The sequence below is a fragment of the Ambystoma mexicanum genome, chromosome 8 (genome assembly GCF_040938575.1).
Source record: "Ambystoma mexicanum isolate Mex_15411 chromosome 8, UKY_AmexF1_1, whole genome shotgun sequence".
Classification (NCBI taxonomy): domain Eukaryota; kingdom Metazoa; phylum Chordata; class Amphibia; order Caudata; family Ambystomatidae; genus Ambystoma; species Ambystoma mexicanum.
In genome coordinates this window covers 1,000,129,621-1,000,148,456 of record NC_090929.1, presented here as the reverse complement: position 1 = coordinate 1,000,148,456, position 18,836 = coordinate 1,000,129,621, and the positions used below count along the sequence as shown (strand labels likewise).

The 18,836-nt window shown below is 45.3% G+C and overlaps 1 protein-coding gene across 5 annotated transcripts in view; it reads left to right on the top strand.

Annotated features, from left to right (window-relative positions):
* Positions 1–18,836, top strand: part of SLC45A1 (solute carrier family 45 member 1) — a 581,272-nt gene that overhangs the window by 463,702 nt on the left and 98,734 nt on the right. For all 5 annotated transcript variants that reach the window (XM_069610920.1, XM_069610919.1, XM_069610917.1 and 2 more), the window contains one exon: positions 4,057–4,233. In XM_069610920.1, the coding sequence (XP_069467021.1) occupies positions 4,057–4,233 (177 nt within the window). The remainder of the gene's footprint in view (positions 1–4,056; positions 4,234–18,836) is intronic.

Genomic DNA, 18,836 nt, shown 5'->3' with positions numbered 1-18,836 from the left:
GAGAGCTTGGTGGTCTGTTTTAAAAGCAGCTGAGGTCGAGTAGAACCAGGAGGCATGGGTGGCCATCTTCAAGGATGTTGAGGATGTCGTCGACCACATGTATGGTTGCCGTCTCCATGCTTCATCTGGGTCTAAATCAGGATTGGTTGGATTGGAGGTGATTGTTGGTGTCGCTTTGACAATGATCTTACCTAGGAAGGGAAGATGGGTGATGGAGCGATAATTACCCAGGTTGTTGGGATCCATTGTAGGGTTTCTTTAGTAGAGGGAGGCTTTGTTCTGTCTTTAGGGTTGACGGGAAGGTGCCTTGAGTTAGGGAGCTGATGATCTCCAGGTAGGAAAGGAGAGGTTCTGCAGGGAGGGTCTTGAGGATGAAGGCTGGGAGGATGTGGTCTGTATACGATGTGACTGAGGGTGGCCAAGCTTTTTTAAAATGGGTGGGAGGGGCTTAGGTCACGTGACCTAGATCCACTTGCTCACTGACTGCAAAGGAAAAGAGGCTGGAGGGCTGTTAAAGTACAAAAAAAGGGCAGCTAAACAGGAAGACACCAACAGTTTAGCAGTGATTGACAGGTGGGTGCGGCTCGGGCCACATGACCTAGATCCACTTGCACCTACTCAGAAAACGTTCTATGCAGGAGTCCTGGTTCACAAAGTTTTGACCATGAGCAAATCAGGAGATGCCTGTGGGCAACTCAGATTCACACCTACTTTATACCTGATTCGCAAAGCCTAAAACTGAAGACAATCTTGAGATGCCTGTGTAATCCTCACGTCATTTTACAGGCTCAGACTGCTGTTTACCTAGTAGCTAGCCAGTAGATGGAAACGGGCTGCCTCAGATCTAGGATGTTAAGCTTTCATAGCAGTATTTCCGGGTGTGATGCTGGTTGTTGGTTGGGTAGCTCTGTACTGTGGCAACAGGTGCCTGGAAGTAGCTGGCAGCATGGTCTGTCCCCATGGAACCTGGCAGGGAGGAACTATATCCCATTGACTGCATGATTGACAGTTGACTTCAATGTCGGAGTAATCCGGTCAGGGATGCAGGGGCTGGCTGTCTTAGAGGAGTGTGAGAGGAAGTGGATGGCAATACACTGTTGACGTGACTAGTGCTGTGAACAGAGTCAAGCCCTGGAGGGGCGCGGGGGAGGGAAGTGGCAGGGTATGCGGGGGGGGGCGCTAGTCCATGTGCTTAGGCATGGGTGAGTCACCCAGAAAATGATGGCTCCATGACAGGCTGACAAGCAGAGAACTATAGTAGTTGTGGGGAAATGAAGTGAGGGGTGGCAGTCACTAGGGGAATTACAGCGCCTCTCAAAGTAAAGTGCAAGAGCCTCTATGGTGAGTTGGGGGTGGTGATTTGTGGCAGCGTGTCACTTACATATTGTAGGCATGTCCTCGTTTGCCCCAGTGCAAATCTTTATGAATCTATCCCATGCCTTTGGTGCATGTGGCATAGCTTTGAGTTGACTGGGCATAACAAAATGCAGTGCACAAAATGCAAGATGTGAAAGCAACGCCTATTATGCCTGTTCTTCGCGCAGTTTCTTTCAGGACCCTCTTTCCCGCCTAAATGTGCTTCCTTGTGTCCAATCACAGTTTGACTGATGTACCAGAGCACCTGCGTACTCGGCGCTCTCGTCAGAAGTGCCCCTTGTCCAGGTCATGCCGGCATTACACTAACCGGGACTTTGAATAAAGAAAGGAGGGCCAAGAGGAATGCATTGGCAGTGCACTGCGTTTGCATTAAGAAGTGAGCTGGCCATGGCCTCCCTCTCCACCGCTCGCCTTGTTTTTCTGTAATCGGAGTGCCCTACGCACTTTGGGGGTGCAAAATTACACCATTTGACCTCATACTTGCTAGTGTCGAAACCAAATTCCTTGCTCAAGCGCACGTTTTACCGATTAGCTATCGCTCTCAGGGAATACCAGCTTTGTGGTAAACGGGATTCCCGCCTGGGCAGTACCACCATCCCCTATCTCCATCACCTGCGATGGTACATTGAGGCAGGTCCTTTGCATCAGTGTTAAAATGGTAGTCGACTAAAGTAAATGCGCAAATTCACGTTAGATACGTTTGCGCGTTAAGCCCGCAGAGCGCTTAAGAGAGTTTATACACATTTTTTTGCAATTCATGTTACCTTCTTTATAAGTTACACATGTGTTTGAATGTATCCCCTAGTAACAGTCAGAGATTGTTCAGCTTTTCGTTTTTGAGTTCATTGTTGCAGACGTCAAGTCTGCCAAATTCCTCCCTCATGTATGAGGGAACTACGTTTGGTGGCAATTAAGAGAAACAGGCTTCGCAGCACGCTCACAGAGCCGATACGGCCTGCTTCACAAATTGTTCAACTGTCTCTGCAAAAGAACATGGAAGAACAAGTCCTAGTTGTCCAACACGCTTCGTTAACTAGCTATTTTTTTTCGGTGTAGCAGCACCAAAAAGAGCGAACCAGGCATACAAATACCACTTCTCTTGCACAATTTAGTAATAATACTTAGACCATCATTGTTTACCTTGTAAAATAATGACATCACCTCTGATGGGCAACCATCGTGGGCAAACATTTAGCACTAACAAAAAGGCGGAACTAATTATCAAATACTAGGACGTGCAAATCATCATATCCTCTGCACGCCAGCATGACAACTCAACTAATGTCACGTTTGATCAGAGCAGAGGCCGCGTGATTATCTGCACCTACCAATACGTGGACTCTGTGGGACGGCGCAGCTTCGGGACTTGGCATTGTAATTCATGTATAGAAGCCCCTAGGTTAAGAGGCCAAAGGGTGGCTCATGCCATCAGTGTCCTAATACATTTGCAGTTTAGCCGTCTGAGCGCAAGAATTTCAGTTATTCCCTAAAGAAATTAGGACGTGTACACTCGTCCCAAAGAGAATGAAAAGGGTACACACGTTTTTATGAATGAGTTATGCTTGTTGGCTAATTTTGACTTTTAGATCTTCCAGCTGGCTACTATATCTTTCCACATCTGTCTGTTAATCACAGTGGCAGCACAGCATCATGGCCATGGAGTCTTGGCCAGATGTTCTCAGAGGTTGTGTACAGAGTGAAAGTGTAATAAACAGATGTTCCTGTAAAAAGGGCAAGCCACTAATGAATCTCGTGTTGGGAAAATACCGAGTCAACTAGTTTGCAGTCCTGCTTTTATTTATTTTATTTTTTTTTAATAACAATGAACCATGCTTCCTCATCCGAGGATTCGCAATAAGTGGAAACCTCAATTTGCAGCTTTCAGCCACTCAACTGGCCCAGGAATCCTGAAGGCAGGATCATAGGACAGTAGTGGCTGACCACCTGGAACCAGCTACTGCCAGCAGCCAATGAACGTGCTTGATGGGATGTAGTCCATAATTTGGCGACCTAAATTACATAGTAACCATGTTACTACACTGCCATCTAGCACTGCCACAAGCCACAATGCATTGGCGCCAATGAGAGCATCTGGTTATCGCCACCCCCAGCATAACTAAAATCATTCTGTTTCCCAGCGTACCCCCACATCATCGCCCACACAACTCTGGAGTACATCTGCCAACTCTTAAAGATTCCACTCACTCATTTTCTGATTCCCTCCATCTGAGCAGCATAAAATATCTGATTTCAAGCTCCCGCCCTGAGCCATGTCTAGGTGCACTCTTCCTGCAGCAGTAGGCTGCTGTCTGCAGAGCATAGCCCGCAGTGAAATAAGGAACTATCCAGATGTGCTTTTTGTAAGCACTATATTCACATCTGGTTTGATGTGTGTTGCATATACATCAACTCCTCACTTGTGTCCTTCTCTCCGTTTTATGCTATTCTGGTCAACGTAGTCATCTCATATGTGGCCCTTTGGCTGAGTGGCTTATAAACATTGCAAGACCTGAAGAATGGGGAATCCTGAAAATACAAATCACAACCATTTTTTACTTATGCAAACGTGCAGATGACGGGTATATTTTGCAAAGTGTGTTGTTGAATTTGTAATTGGTAGTAATGTCAGTTACCTAGAGAACGTGTTGTTAATGCCTCTGAACATGTTTCCCTCCACAGGGTGGCTGTCCTTTGAGGGGATGTTGCTGTTCTACACTGATTTCATGGGAGAAGTTGTGTTTGAAGGCAATCCTAAAGCCCCCCACAATTCAGAAGAATACCAAAAATACAACGCCGGGGTGACAATGGGCTGCTGGGGAATGTGCATCTATGCCTTCAGCGCAGCCTTCTACTCAGGTACCATTGCTCATGAGGCGAGAAAAGCACTGGAGGTTTGAATTTTTCGTATTTCATGTCAAGAATGCCAGGTTTGTCTTTTAGGGGTGGATGTGGTGTAGCTCCGGACAATGCCATATGTTTGAGCACTCCTGAAACACATTTTACAAATAAGCCTTCAAGAAACTTTTTGGGAAAACATTTAGGGCCTTTTTTTGCGTTGCGCAGATTTGTTTGGTGATATTTCATAAAATCCACCCACTTCAGAATTGGCCACTGGCGGAAGTGGTATTTCTGGAATACCTCTGTGTTCCAGAAATACCACCTCCACCAGTGGTATTTTTTAACACCTTGCTCTACCCATTCCTACTTTCAATGTGAAAGTGGAAACGGATCATGTGGTGAAATGGTTCATGCCACTGTTGTACATTTTCTTTTTCAAAGCATAAAAGCGTCATTTTTGAGATGGTGCATCAGAGATGCCCATCTCCATCTCCTTACCGTTTACTGCATTGAAGGAAAGCCCTCTCTACAGTTAAAAAAACAAAAATGTTGTGTCTAATTTGGAACTTTTACCGCCACCTATGAGGCACAGGTAACAAACAATAGGCGGATTTTCAATTGAAAGTCCCCCACGGAATTCACTGGCAATATTTGTACGAACCCTAAACCTGGCATATGGTGAAACTGGCAGTATTTCCTAAATACCGCCAGATGTACCACTACCTCGGAACTCACAATGACCCGCTTACGTTTTCTTTCTTTTTTGAGTGATAAAAAGAACATAATGCAGCTCTACTTCTTGGTGACTTTTGGCACTACCTGCACATATGTGGAAACAGGAAATGGGCCATTGGTTTAACCATTCCCTCAGTTCTTCAGCCTGACTTTGACCTTGCCACTTGCCAAACCATTCTCAATGCAAAGTTCTGATATTCTAGATCTCCCTTGGATATATACCTGATATGAACCCTGGCTCCACCTGTTCATATAGGGTGAAACAACTCCTTCCATATGTTTGTAGATATACTACCCCTATGGGTTCATTTAATCACACAACAGCCACCACTTCTAACACTAAATGAACAAACTTAAAACCAAACCACGTTATGCATTTAAAAAAAATCAATTGAAGTCTTTTTTACAGTCCTTGTTTGCTCAAGACTGGTCACATTTTCTATCCACATCCTTATTGGCTTTACTGTTCACCATAGTTGACTATCTATACCCTTTCTAAAAAAGTAAGCCGGGCTGGTCTAGCTATTAAGAGACCTTCATAAGTTTTCATTAGTAATCTTTATATCACATGCAAATCTCTAGTTGAGACTACAGTCAATAGGGAGCACCATTAGGAAGTTGTGGCGTGCCAGAAGAAGGGGTTATACACTTTAAGGGCATTTTTGTGATTTTTTTTTAAATGAAATTTTATATAGGAAGCCTAGCTTTCTCTCTTGCTAAAGGGTTCCAAAAAATAAAAAGGTCTTCAGTATAAACTGTACCTAGCCCTACCACTAAGATAAACAGCTTGGACTCATCCAAGCAAAGATCCTTATTCTCTTGTTGGTGATTTCTTCAATAGTTTCTGGATGAAATGTCTGTTTCAACAGTTTCCTCTTTTTAAAATCTTATTCAATAAAGCCTGGATATCTGCTCCATGAGCTTTTTAAATTCTTGGACAACACTCCTGGGTTGTGTACATTAAGGATATGTTGTGGCCAATGAGTCTGTACATACTTTTGTTCACTCTTCTCTTGTTTTATAGTCTCTAAATTCACCCTTCATTAGATTACATGGTACTTAATCCCTGTGTTTAACGTCCCTCTTCTCTGATCTTTAGTGCTTTTCTATTCTCATATTCTTGGTACTAAGATAACAAATTTCTCAAGAGACGGTTTTGGGTTGTGTTTTCTCCAGTCTTCCTCTCTTGGCTTATGAGACTGTGTCCCTTCCTCCAAGGGTATTTGTCTCCAGTCTCTATTACCCTTTTGGTTTTATTTGGTATTCACTGTATAAGCTCTCCACATTGCCAGTTAAACAACTTTAGTCCTTGTCTCTTCTTTGGGACTAGGACGAGTTATACTCTTCATGCATGTTATTCCCCTCACAAGGTTGCCGGTTCTTGACTAGACAAATTTTGCATTAGTAATTCTATAACTGTGTTCCTCTTGACTCATCTTTATGGCTGGGATGAGTTGTACTCCTCATGTGTTCCTTCCCGGCTCCCTCTTGCTTTTCCCGTATTCCCTGGTACCTTCATGGGAGTATAGGAACCTTGCAGGGCTCAGCACTCGCGCTGGTATTCTTCGTGGTACTCAGTTTCCTTCTGCTCAGCGTTCGTCTGCGTCCCGATCTCTGCTTCCCCTCAGCCTTCTTCAGATGTGGACAACCGGGATCTCTGCTTGCTCCCACTAGTGATGGTCTCTGTGTAGTTGTGTGGTTGCTTTGACCACCACGATTCACTTGTCATGACACTACCAAGTCCTGGACACCCCTTCTCTCTCTCGGACAGTGGTTCCCCCAGTGCCTTGCTAGGTGGTCTCCTGGCATCTCGCTTTGGTGATCCTCGAGTATTCGAAAGTCACGGGCTCTGGAGCTAGTCTGGACTCCGGCCGTCTGGTTGGGATCCCATCAGGGGGCTTTCCCTGCATCCAATAAGCTCCCTCTTCCTCGTCACAGTTAAGCGCAAGGCTTTTAAAGGGGCATCTTCTTTTACGTTCTCTGATGGTTTTGCTTCAGCATTGCCTACAGCCACATATAAGGATGTTGCATTTCTCTTCCCAATAGGCAGTCCCATATATGCTGATTGTGTGGCTGATCCAGGGGGTTCCTCACAGGAACGGAAGTCCTTGTCCCCTAGGTGGGAGTCACTCCCAGTGAGGTCCCACTTGCCCAGACCCCTAGGCAGGGTTTTGCAGAGTAGGCTCACCTCCCTTGCCTCAATGGGGGGTGGCTCCCCCTTTGGGAGAAGGGACAAATACCGTTGATTAGTCACATACCCTTCCCATTGCAATGGTGGCTTCCCCATCTCCGTTGAGAGGGAACCGGAAAGTCCACATTTCACTTTTACTTCCTTTTCTGTGTTTCACCATGAAACAAAAGGGTTGTAAATCCATGAACCATCTCATTACTCTGGGATTTGTATCTTTTCTAAAGGCTCATCCAGGTCAATAGTGAGGGTTGGAACTAACTTCACTTTTCTTCCTGTTACATAATACCTCAGATGTAATATGGCCCACTTGATGGCTAATGCTTCAAGCTCTGTTTCTGGCTAGTGCACAACACTGGATGTTCACTCCCGTCGTATTCCTAAGAGAGGACTGCACCCAAGCCAACTTTAGAAGTATCAGTCTGTAGAAGAAACTCCTTATTAAAATCTAGCATTTTCAGAACGTGTTACTGACAAAATATAGCTTTCTGGCCGTCGAAGCTGGCTTGGTCCGTCTTATCCCAGGTTAGCTCCTGGGGGTGTGAGTTTAGCTTGTCGGTGAGATCAGCCTCCAAGGTGGAGTAGTTTGAGATAAATCTGCGGTAATATCCGGTTAGTCCGAGGAAGGCTCTAACATCGTGTTTCGTCTTGGGTGTTGGTGTCTGTTGTACTGCCTTAACTTTCTCTGCCTGAGGTTGGATTAGGCCATTTACCATCAAATATCCCAGATATTGTACAGCCAACTGGGTGGGTTGGCACTTTCGGGGATTTGCTCTTAAGCCTGCTTTTCTCAGAGCATGTGTGATCCAATACAGATTTACATGCGCTGGCCAGCTGTCACTATAGATGACTGTCGTCGAGATATGCTCCAAGGAAGCACTGTAAGGTTTTAATATTCTGTCCATTAGCCTTTGAAAGGTTGCAGGACCTCCATGGAGTCCAGTGAGTAAGACTTTAAATTGAAACGAGCCTTGAGCTGTTGAGAAGGCAGACTTTTCTCGATCCAATGGATTTAATGAAACCTGCCAATACCCTTTTGGTCAAATCCAGGGTAGAAATGTACTTTGCTGTACCTAGTTTTTCTATTAGGTCATCAATCATTGGAATTGGGTAATTATCAAAGACAGGAAATTGAATTTAGTTTCCTCAAATCTATAAAGAAACGCAAGGATTGATCATGTTTGGCAACTAAAACAATAGGGGAGGACCTGGGACTCTCATAGGGCTTGATATTGGCCTTGATCATCTTCTCCATCCCCTGTTCAATTAAATGTTGTCTTGCTTCTGGGATTCTATAGGGTTTAAGGTTGATAGTTTTCCCTGACGGTGTTCGGAAGTAATGAAAGAAATTTGTGACTGTACCTGGTTGTTTCGAAAAAAGTTCAGGGAACTGGAAGAGTAGGTCACAAAGGTCTTTTTGTTGTGAGGGTGGTAATATTGGGGAAATTAATTGGTGTTCCCATTCTGACTCGCATCAGGAGAGTGGCCATGGTGACTGTAGTGGACTCGCTACAGTCTATCCTCCACTATTTAAGAAGGTTCACATGATAGACTTGTATAAGGAAGGCATGGTATCAAACACTGAAGACAGACACACATGGTCACAGTTCAAGGGTGTTTAATTGAACTTCCATTGGGTTTGAAAAATGCCTCTCTATTCCTTAATCTAAAGATGGAAGCAAGCTACGACCATCAAATAATGCAGCCCTAGTAGAGTCTGGTCAAAATAAAAGGCCTATACTAACAAACCTTACTTCTAAATACAAATGGTGCGGGAAACAATGTTATACAAAAAAGTGTTCAAGAAATGATATGTCAGGATAGCTGAGCCGTTCGCTTTCCTTCCCACGTTTTCAGCAGGGGACAAGGTGCCACGCTCGAGCTTAGCACATACTCTGGATTTTCTAGCACGAGGATGCAGTTCAAAATCTTAGTATCAGGACCTTCTATGCCAAAGTCTTTTTGCCATTCAAAGTCTTATTTCAGAGGGCCTGATGCAACAAACATTCAAAGTTCCTTTCTCCTCAGTATTCTCGTATGCACAAATTCTCTGGTGATTTACTGTTCACCCCGGGTCCCCCTCCACTGGGCCAGACCCACTTTTACACAAAACCTTCAACTGGTCTCCCTCTGCCGGGCTCAGACAAAATGTATCTCCTTTTCCAAACTTTCTTTACTATATCAAAATCAAATACTTTCGACTGTGCGCAGGATTTTGCTTGACCCGTCGCAGGACCACTTCGATTCCAAATTCTTTGTTCTCTTCTTAATATAACCCTTTAACTTTCACTTCTGCCACTTCTCAGCTGGATACCTTACAGAGACCTTCGATTGAGCACCCACAATGTGCCGTACCACTCTGTCAAAGGTATCGTATTTCGCTTTTAAAGTTAAAAAATTCATCAGTAGTTCAACTTTACTTGCGTCTTTTATCACACACGCTTTAACAATGTTCATTCCGGCGCCCGCCGTACAATGTTGTTGCTTGCAACCTTGGTTTCAACACAGACCGGTCTTGTATCGATCCCTCCAACTCACCGGCTGTGTTGATTTCACTGATGCTGCTTTGTTCTTTGAGCCTAGGACGGTACTACATCAGCTGCTGCTTCTACCCACCTTGTTTAGTGATGTGGGAGGGCCCTGGGTATCTCTGACACACAATACAGGATTCTTCAGCATGTTTTCCTGGTTTTACACGCTCTAATCTCGAGGGCTCTTGAAAGTAACAGTTTCTTGTCGGAAAGGTCAAGGAAATTTCCCACCTTGCGATCTCCCTCCTGTTTTGCCACCGTTCTTCTCTCGTTCAGCTGCTGTCTCGAAGCTGCTGTTTCCTCGTGTGCTTTGTCTCGCTCAGCGTGTGCTTTCATGCTCCGCCTTTTATCTGTGTGGGGAAACTTAATGAAGTCAGGTGTGAGTGATTGGCGGTAATTGCATGACCTCGCCTGACCATTGTATTGGGGTATGTCAGGTATACTGCTCGGGTGTTAGTATGTTTTCTCCCAGAGCAGGCGCTCTGTTAGTGTTCATGTTGGAAAGGAGAGATGGGGGGGGGGGGGTGAGAGGGGAGAGCTCCTACGTATACATGGGGTGAAGGTGTTACAAGGGGTAAAGGTGTTACAAGGAAGGGGATACCACGTCTCGCCATCCGGCGTCCCACTACCACTCCCCGAAGACCACTCACCCAGATGATCTCCCGCACTGATCCACCCCCAGGAACTGGATCCAAAAGCGATGGCCGTGTCCTGGCCACCTGGATGACAGATCCCCGGGGACCAGTGGGTGAGACACCTTCTGGTTTCTCACACTTGTTTCTTTTAATGTCTGTCTGGCTGGGATATTAGGTAATCCAAGGGACCTTTTTTCCAGAACTTCATAGGGTCCATACCACTTCGAAGCCATCTTATTTTCAGAGGTTGGTAGAACTAAGAATAGCTGCCTGACCAAAAATTATCTGGTCACAGCATGTTTTTTTTTTTTTTTTTTTTTAATTTTGTATTTAGTTTTATACAAAACTTTTTAACATTAACTTTTCCAGTTTCATCATATTTCCGAAAATATCACAAGATAAGATAGAAGGACAACACCGAGATACAACAGAAAATAGTGCTTCAATCCACGACCATTTTTCTATTCTTTGAGCCAGATAGATCAGAGTTCATCTTGAAACATATATAGTCAACATAGAAACGTCCATTCGTCTAATTACTGGTAGTTCATCGGGAACCAACTCAACCATCCCTTATTAGTAATCTGTCTAGGTAGTTCACAGTGGCACATATCAGCATAATATTATGACAGCTAAGAGTGAAAGCCACCAGTCATCCATAATGTCATTAAAAGGGGCACATTTCCCCAAAGCGACAGTTCGTTCAGATTTTAGGGCTAAACATTCGACCACTAGATGTTTTGAAGTTTCCACGTAATTTCCACAGTATCGACATAAGTTGTTGGTTGTATCGTTGTCTTGTTTTTGCCAAAGCGTCTCTTTGGCCGCCGACAAGTTCAGCCGTAAGCGCAGAAACTGGTCGCGATGATGTCTCAAAGGACACTGTCACAAATATCTTGGAACTTGGTTTACTGGATGAACATATCTGTGGTTAGTGTGATGACTGACTTTAATTTTGAGCGACCATCTAGTGTTGTACTTCAGTCACTCTGGCTCACTTTTATTTTTTACTGCACAAGGACTTGCTTGCAGGAATTCGACAGAGGCACTTATATGGGTCAATTTTTTAATATTTTTGTCACCCAGTCTTTTAGCAGCCCATTATACAGTATATTCGGGGTTTCCTCAAAGATTATGTATGGGGCAGCTTGATCTGGGTCTGACATCTTCCGAAATAGGGAAAAAGATTTCCATAATACCGAGGCACTAAGTGAGTCTAGCCCCAGCTCGTTTCTCACTGCTAATATAGACACATTTGACGGGAGACGCTACACCTTCCTCCAGAAATTTCCTTCTAGCTGGTTCCATATCTTGCAGTCGATGTTTAGACCTGCTTCACTGCCGAAAGTGACAGTTGGAACCACCTTCTGGCGACCGAATTGGATCACTGGCAACAGTATAAATTTGCCGTATTCACGGTGTAATTTGGCACCTTTGTAGGGCCAAAGTATTGATTTTTACTTTCAGGTCGTTGATCCAGTCCCATTCTCTTATTGATGTGTTAAATAGTATCCCCAAATATCGAATAGTTTCAGTTTTTTGAACAGGCTTTATATCTATAAACCATTTAAAGTTCTTCCCTCCTTTCCCTTGTTTAGTCTCAAAGCCAACTACTCTTGATTTCTCCAAGCATGTTTATAATAAATAGTCTTCTGCTGTTCTTGGGCCTGTCCTAGATGTTGTTTCACAATTTCTCTCACCACTGCCATGTGGGTTTTCAATTTTTGGGCGGTTTGGGAATTCAGCAAGATGGCTTCCTCTCTCTCATATCCCAGGTCTGTTTGAGAATGTCATGGACATCCTGACGTTCTCTTCCATATAGTAACTTGAAAGGGAAATATACCAAGGAGGCCCGAGGGGTCTTCTAGACTGCAAATAAAGCCAATGGTATCAGAATTCCCCAGTTTTTCCCATCACATTCTGCCAACTTCTGTAAGATTCTTTTAACGTCTGATTGAATCTTTGTACCAAACCATCTGTCTGGATATGGTAGACTGGCGTTAGAAGAGTTTTGATGTGAAGTAACTCCTGTACTTCTTGAGTTAGGTGGGACATAAAGGTAGTACCTTCATCAGTAAGGATCTACTTTGGGAATCCTACACTAGCCAAAAAGGTTAACAGATTTTTCAATATCTGTTGGCAAGTGTTATTGCAGACTATCCACTATCACTAAAATAAATTGGATTCCCAGCTTAGATGTTTCAAACGGTCCGACGACGTCCATTGCTATTCTAGAGAAAGGGAGCTCGATAATTGGTAAGTGCTGTAAGGTGGATCTGGGAACAGGAGTTGTTGCTGTCTTCTGACAAATGTCACTGGTCAGTGCATAGTTTTTAACATCGGCAAAAACTATGGGCCAGTAGAGTCTGGGTATTACCTGACTGAGTTTTACCCACTCCCTGGTGAACTGATGTTAAATGGGAATGATCCTGCTCCCATACAATTCTACGATGGCTTTGGGGAACCACCAACTGTGCTCAGGGTAAGCTCTCTTGTTTGTAAAATCACCCCAACATAACAATCCCTTCTTCATAAAGGGTGGGGTGCTTGGTTGTACAGGTATCCTCTGGAATCACCCTGCCAAAGGCCAGATCATGTAAGGGTATCTCCTCCTATGCCCGATCTTGGCAAACATGTACCCTGGCTGTATTGGCTTCTCCAAAACCCCTTGAACCCTTCTCCATTAACGCTTCTACTTCTTGGGTAACGGGGACCAAGTTATTTCTTTTTTCAAGGATCCCTTAGGCTATTTTCTCCCTGCCCTTTAATGTATAGGGGTTAGTCTCATGATCGTGGACTAGTATTTTAGTATATTAGTGGTTTTTAATGAAATTATATAGATAAGGCCTAACTTTCCCCATCACTGAAGTGTTTACCCTACCTAGTGGTAATAGTAGTAGTCATTTATAAAGCACCTTTTTCCATTGTTATGGTCTCCACACGAATGTGGTGGGAATGCCCTCAAGGTCTGAAGTACAGGTATGTGAAAGGCTTCTTGGCCAAGATTAGGAATTAAATTGGCTGGCTAGGCTCCAGTAAGCAACCTAAAAGGTCTGGCATGTGGGCGAGTGGGTGCTGAGGGGGGTGGTCACGAGTGTGTGCAAGTGCAAGAGACTTGTGTCCAGCTTGACCGAATTATGTCCTAGCTCGTAGCTGCATTCTAATATGTGAATGGATAGCCATGCATGTGGCAGATGTCCACCTAAGTGGTGTATTTATACGTACCTAGAGCTCAGATGGAGCTTTATCTCTGCCCCTGTGTCATTGGGTCATCTGTGGGGAAAGATCAGCTACCCTTGTAGACTCTTCTAGGCACTATGGACCGGCTACCCTCAAGTCTACTAAGCGCAATCGACTGGCTGTCCTAGTACATCTTCTAGGCATGACGGGCAGGCTGCCATAGGAACTAGGATAATAGGATTCACTAAATGCAATAGACAGATTACTTTTATAGTGTTACGAAGCATTTTCCTACCCCCAAAATACAGCTGGGGTCACACATGTTATACCCCCAACAATCCATCTAAGTTAAATACCTTCCTACCCCAGAATACAGCTAGGGTTGCACATTTCATACCTCCACCAATCCAGCTAAGTGCAATATATTTCATACCCCCTCACTACACCTAGGGTCACTGTTGGGGAACATTTCTCTAAAGGCAACTCTCCCGCCATATTTGTGGACCCCTCCCAAATGTTTTACTTTTGTAACAGTATCCTGACCTGACTTTTGCCAGTGGAGCACCTCTCTCAGCTGCGCTCCTTTGGGCTTTTGCTCATTGTAATGGGGAAACTGACACGTCCTTCAGGCTATCAGTACTGAGAAGCTTTATTTCTCTTAGTCTTACGACTTTGTTGCTACTTATGGTAATGTTTTACCATTGCACAAAGTACCTTACTGTACCGCTCAATAGGGTTATTGTGTTTTCTGGCCCTAGTCATACCGTAAGGCTGTTTTGGTTACTGAACAGTGTGCCTAGCAACAGACTGGTGGCAGCAGTAGCTTTGTCTTGTATATACAACTTTTTTACTGAGCGATACTGCGCTTACCGCATTTGGCTGATGACTGTGGCTAGTGTCCATCCTGGCTGTTCCACGAGGTCTTTAGTTTGTTCTTTTGGCCATGGTGTTCTTGAAGCTTCCCCCTGGTCTCTGTGACCCAGGAATTCCTTATTTGGGCATGCAGTTTCCTGCAAAAGCAGCTTCTTTCGTGGGCTCCTGCAGGCCATGTGTGTGGGTACCCAGAAAGTGGGTTGGGACTGTCTGGTCCCAATCCACACTACTGGTGCCAGGATGGCTGGTGTGCACAAGGGCATGAGAGCCTCAGTGGTCCATTATTGGACCACTGCTGGTGTCCATGAGTGGGGCAGATCTTCTCATTCGCCGGCCGGGTGCAAGCACTCGCCGGACTAGTGGTTATGAGGAGGGGTCCTGAATGCAGACCCTCAGATCAGTAACGGGTCAAAATTGACCTGTAGATGGAGCAGAGTATCCAGAATAGCAGAGCAGATCCAACGTGCAGAAGAAGGTTGGCATCCTGAGCCCACTGTTATCCCAGTATAGCCCTGCTTTGCACTTGATCTCAGAAGACCTGTGAAGGTGCTTCAAACCTTTGGCATGGTGGGACCACCCACTCACAATGCCTCCTGGTTGCCCTGCAAAAGAGCTTTTTCAGAAGTGTTTCTTGGCCATCCAGTGGGCTGTCCAGCTCAAACCTTGGCACCCATTCAGGAGCATCACTGCATCACGTTTTGCCTATAACTTTTGGGGAATCCTAACATGTGCAGCAAAGCACATTTTCACTGACTTACATCATCCCAGATGCTTTGGGCCACGAGAGAGAAGGTTGCATCAGATTGCGAAAGTTGGGTGCCCCTGCGTCACTGAATGCAGTTTTCCTGCGTTCCTTCTTGTGCCCTAAGACCAGCTTCATCAGTTTTACCTTTATTCTTCAACTGAATTGAGAAATACAGCTCCTGTTGCAAACTGACCCACATCTGCACCCGCAGCGCCTGTGCACTTCGAAGCCAAAGCGAGGGTGAACATTGAACCTCTGATGATCCCTTCTAGACCTGACAAGTTTGGACCAAAACCGAGTTAAGGGCATTGAGTACTGAAACCACTTATCGGAAGAGGCGTAGCCAGGATTCCCTAACAAGTGGGGCCTGAAGCTAATGTACTTGGCCCCACTGAAGTGACATTAACATCTGTAAATGCCCACACAGAGCTGCAGCGTGGGCCTTTACAGATTTTGCTTGGGCCTTGCCCGCTCGGGCACTACGCTGTCTACACCTCTGCTTACCGGTGCACTCTGGTTCATCCATAGCATTTTACGAACAGAGGATTCCTTGTGGTCCTCTTTTTGGCTTGCGTAGCCTCTGCTTCATAAAGTCCTGAGAAAGTTGGGAATAGCTTTGTTCATCAAAGCAGATCCTCCCCTGACTCTTGGAACCAGTTTTCTCCCTTCAGAATCCCGTCCCTAACTTTGCCAGCTCCTTAGAAAGGTACTTTGTGACTTTTACGCACGACTGAGCATTTTTACGTGCACATCGAAAATTGAGCACAAGGCTCCACTTACCATAGGGGTGGGACTTCTAAAGTTAGGGTTTTCCATATCTGAAGTTTGTCTATGCTGTAAAGATTGTCTGCCTTTTTCCTTTGCAGGTATTGGTGGAGTTTCTAACTTTATCACATTGATTCCAGTGACTGCCTATATTTTACATAGTGTGTGCATGTGTGGTATTTTGCTATTCATTATTCACTTGTGTTTATTCTTGGGCCTAATAAATTGGACATTTTCGTATACTTCTGTGTAATGGTAATTCTCTGTGTTTCGCTGTGTGCTCACCAGACCTCTGATCACCCTCACTCCTCCTGAGAATTAGCCTTGACTCCAATCTACCATGAATTTGGTCTGGTTATCTTCCCAGAAGTGTCCCATGTTTCACTAACAAGGGTGGCTTCCTAAACATCTGTCTATCAGGCCAGAATTTAGAAATCCATTTCATACCCCAACAATCTATCAAAGTACAATACATTGCCTGCCCCCAAAATACAGCTAAGTGCAACACACAGATACCCAATAAGTCCAACTCGGGGGTGAAGCAGGTAATTTACACAGTGTTTTAGTATGATGATGATGGTAATGTGCTCAATTAAAACTCTTCCTCTTCAACAAGTGCTGTGCTCATCACTGTACCACCTTAACTTAGTTGTAGCTGTAGGGTGCTTTGTCGGTTGTCATCCATGTGTGAAGAGGGGCCCCCAGGGAGGGAGCTATCCAAAAGGGAGTTGCCCTTTGCCACTCACCCTCAGCTGGCTGCCCGGGCATGATTGCCCAGGGCAGATACACGAAACGGTTACAGGTCATCTTGAAAGTCCGGGATCAGGTAATGAAGGTTGTCTTGAGACTTAGAAAAGAGTGTGAGCTTGGCTTGTAAAGTAGATAGGTAGGCTGGTCTATCTTCAATAAGCCCCTAGGTGAATGGCATGTCAGGGAGGGTGCTAAGGTGACCAGGAATGAGTGTGCCGTGGCATGAGGTTCTTTGATACATCTGTGGGCATATCGGTAGTTTATAGACTGTAGATAGCTGTTGTGTATTGCGTATTCAAAGGGTTCTGAGTGCCTCTAGGCAGGACCACTACAATAACAGCCGATGTCTGCCTAGGAGGGCTTTGTGTTCCTAATCTGCACTTGTCCGAGTGCAAGGGTGGGCCACTGCAAAGACAGCTGGCTCCGCCTGGGGGTGTCTGATCAAGTGCCTGGTAGATTAGGAACTGGGTTGAAGGCTGGAGGGGATGGCGGAAATGTTCTCTGTGACAGTTTCGAAGTCAAGAAAATACTCAGGTTTTTTTTTTTTCTCTGAAGGAGGTGTAGTCATCAATGTGGTGGTTGTGAAGAGGAAGTGCGTTCCAAATAGAGGGTGCTTTTATAAAGTAAGTCAATCCTCCGATTCTGGTGGAATTGGCAGGGGGAATTATGACAGAGTGCTGAGCTGGATTGGAGGTTTCCAGTGAGTTGCTAGTGGGTGATCTTTTCTTGGAGGAACTCTGGTCCAGTGTTATGGAGAGCTTGTGGGTGATGCAAATGGCTTTAAGGGGCACACGACGGCTGATAGGAACCCAGTCTAGTGCTCTAAGGGCGGGGAGATGTGTTCGCTGGGTGAGAGGGCCAGGAGGAGTCTGGCTGTGGAATTTTGGATTTGCAGAGTTTCCTTAGCTGATATACTGGTGCGCCCAGGTAGAGGGAGTTGGCATAGTCTAGGCGGGAGTTAATGATGGCAAGAATGGCAGAAACTCTATGTTGGTAGGAGATATAGGGAAATATTAATCTTGGGATGCATAAGTGAAAGTGCCAGGTTCTGGACAAGAGTTGATGTAATGGGCTGGACTTTAGTGTGCATCCAAGATTGTTTTACTGATGTGGAAGCTGCAAGTGCGGTTCCGAGGGAGTGTGGCCAGGGTATCAGTTGGGGAATGAGTGGTTTTGCCGCATATTAGAATTTCCGTTTTGCCGGGTTTGATGAGAAGGTGTTGGGCCATCCAGTAGGTCAAAATCAGAATGGCTTGAAGAGAGATCGGGTCAGGTGGAGGCTGGTATATTGGGGATTTGGAGGATGATCTGTGTATCAACTGCATAGTTATAGCAGGTAAGGATGTGAGAGCAGATGAGTGCCAGCTGAGGGCTATGGTAGAGTTTGAAAGGAGCGGTACAAGGAGGCTCCCGGTGGGACCCCTTTCGGAACAGAGAAGAGGGGCTAAGGAAAAAGGTGGAAAGAGCATGAAAGGAAGGAATGAAGAGATAAATTTTAGGGTGGAGTCTCTGATGCCTACAGTGAAGAGTTTGAGTATTGAGTGGTCAACTGTGTCAAAAGCAGTGGATAGATCAAGGAGGGTGAGAGTGCCGCATCCTTCGAATCAGCTGACCTTTTGAGATCGATAGAAACGAGAGAATTCATTTCCTGGAAGGGGTCTGAACCCAGATTGTTCTGGGTCGCGGAGCCTGTTGGCTTCTGCAAAGAGGCTGAGTTGCTTGTAGGCAGTGCAGTCTAGGAGTTTGGCAATGAAGCAGGTGTTAGAGATAGGGCAGTAGTTTGAGGGAGAGAAGGGGTTGAGCGAGGGTTTTTTGAGATGGGGTTTGCCATATGAGGGTTTGAAGGCCTCAGGGAAGATACCAGATGATAGAGAACTGTTGATGATGGACTGTCCAACAGCGCCTGCACACGTAGAAAGTATTTCTTTGAGTAGAGAGGTGTAAGGGGATAGTGGGAGGGTCTGAAAGTGTTTGGGAGAGGATGGTTAGTTCGAACAAGAACTGAAGTGTGAGGCGTGGAACTGATGTTTTTGAGAGGTAGAGTGCCACCGTGCGGTCCTATTTCTGGAAGTGTGAGGGACATAGCAGTGGGGTTGGAGGTGTTGGATGGTATGGTGTGAGGAGTGGGAAAAGGAGAAGGGTGGGCATGGTAGGTAAATGAGAGGGGGTGTGGGTGAATGAGAGGTGGGAGGAAGGAGTTTGAGAGAGGGGGAGACAGG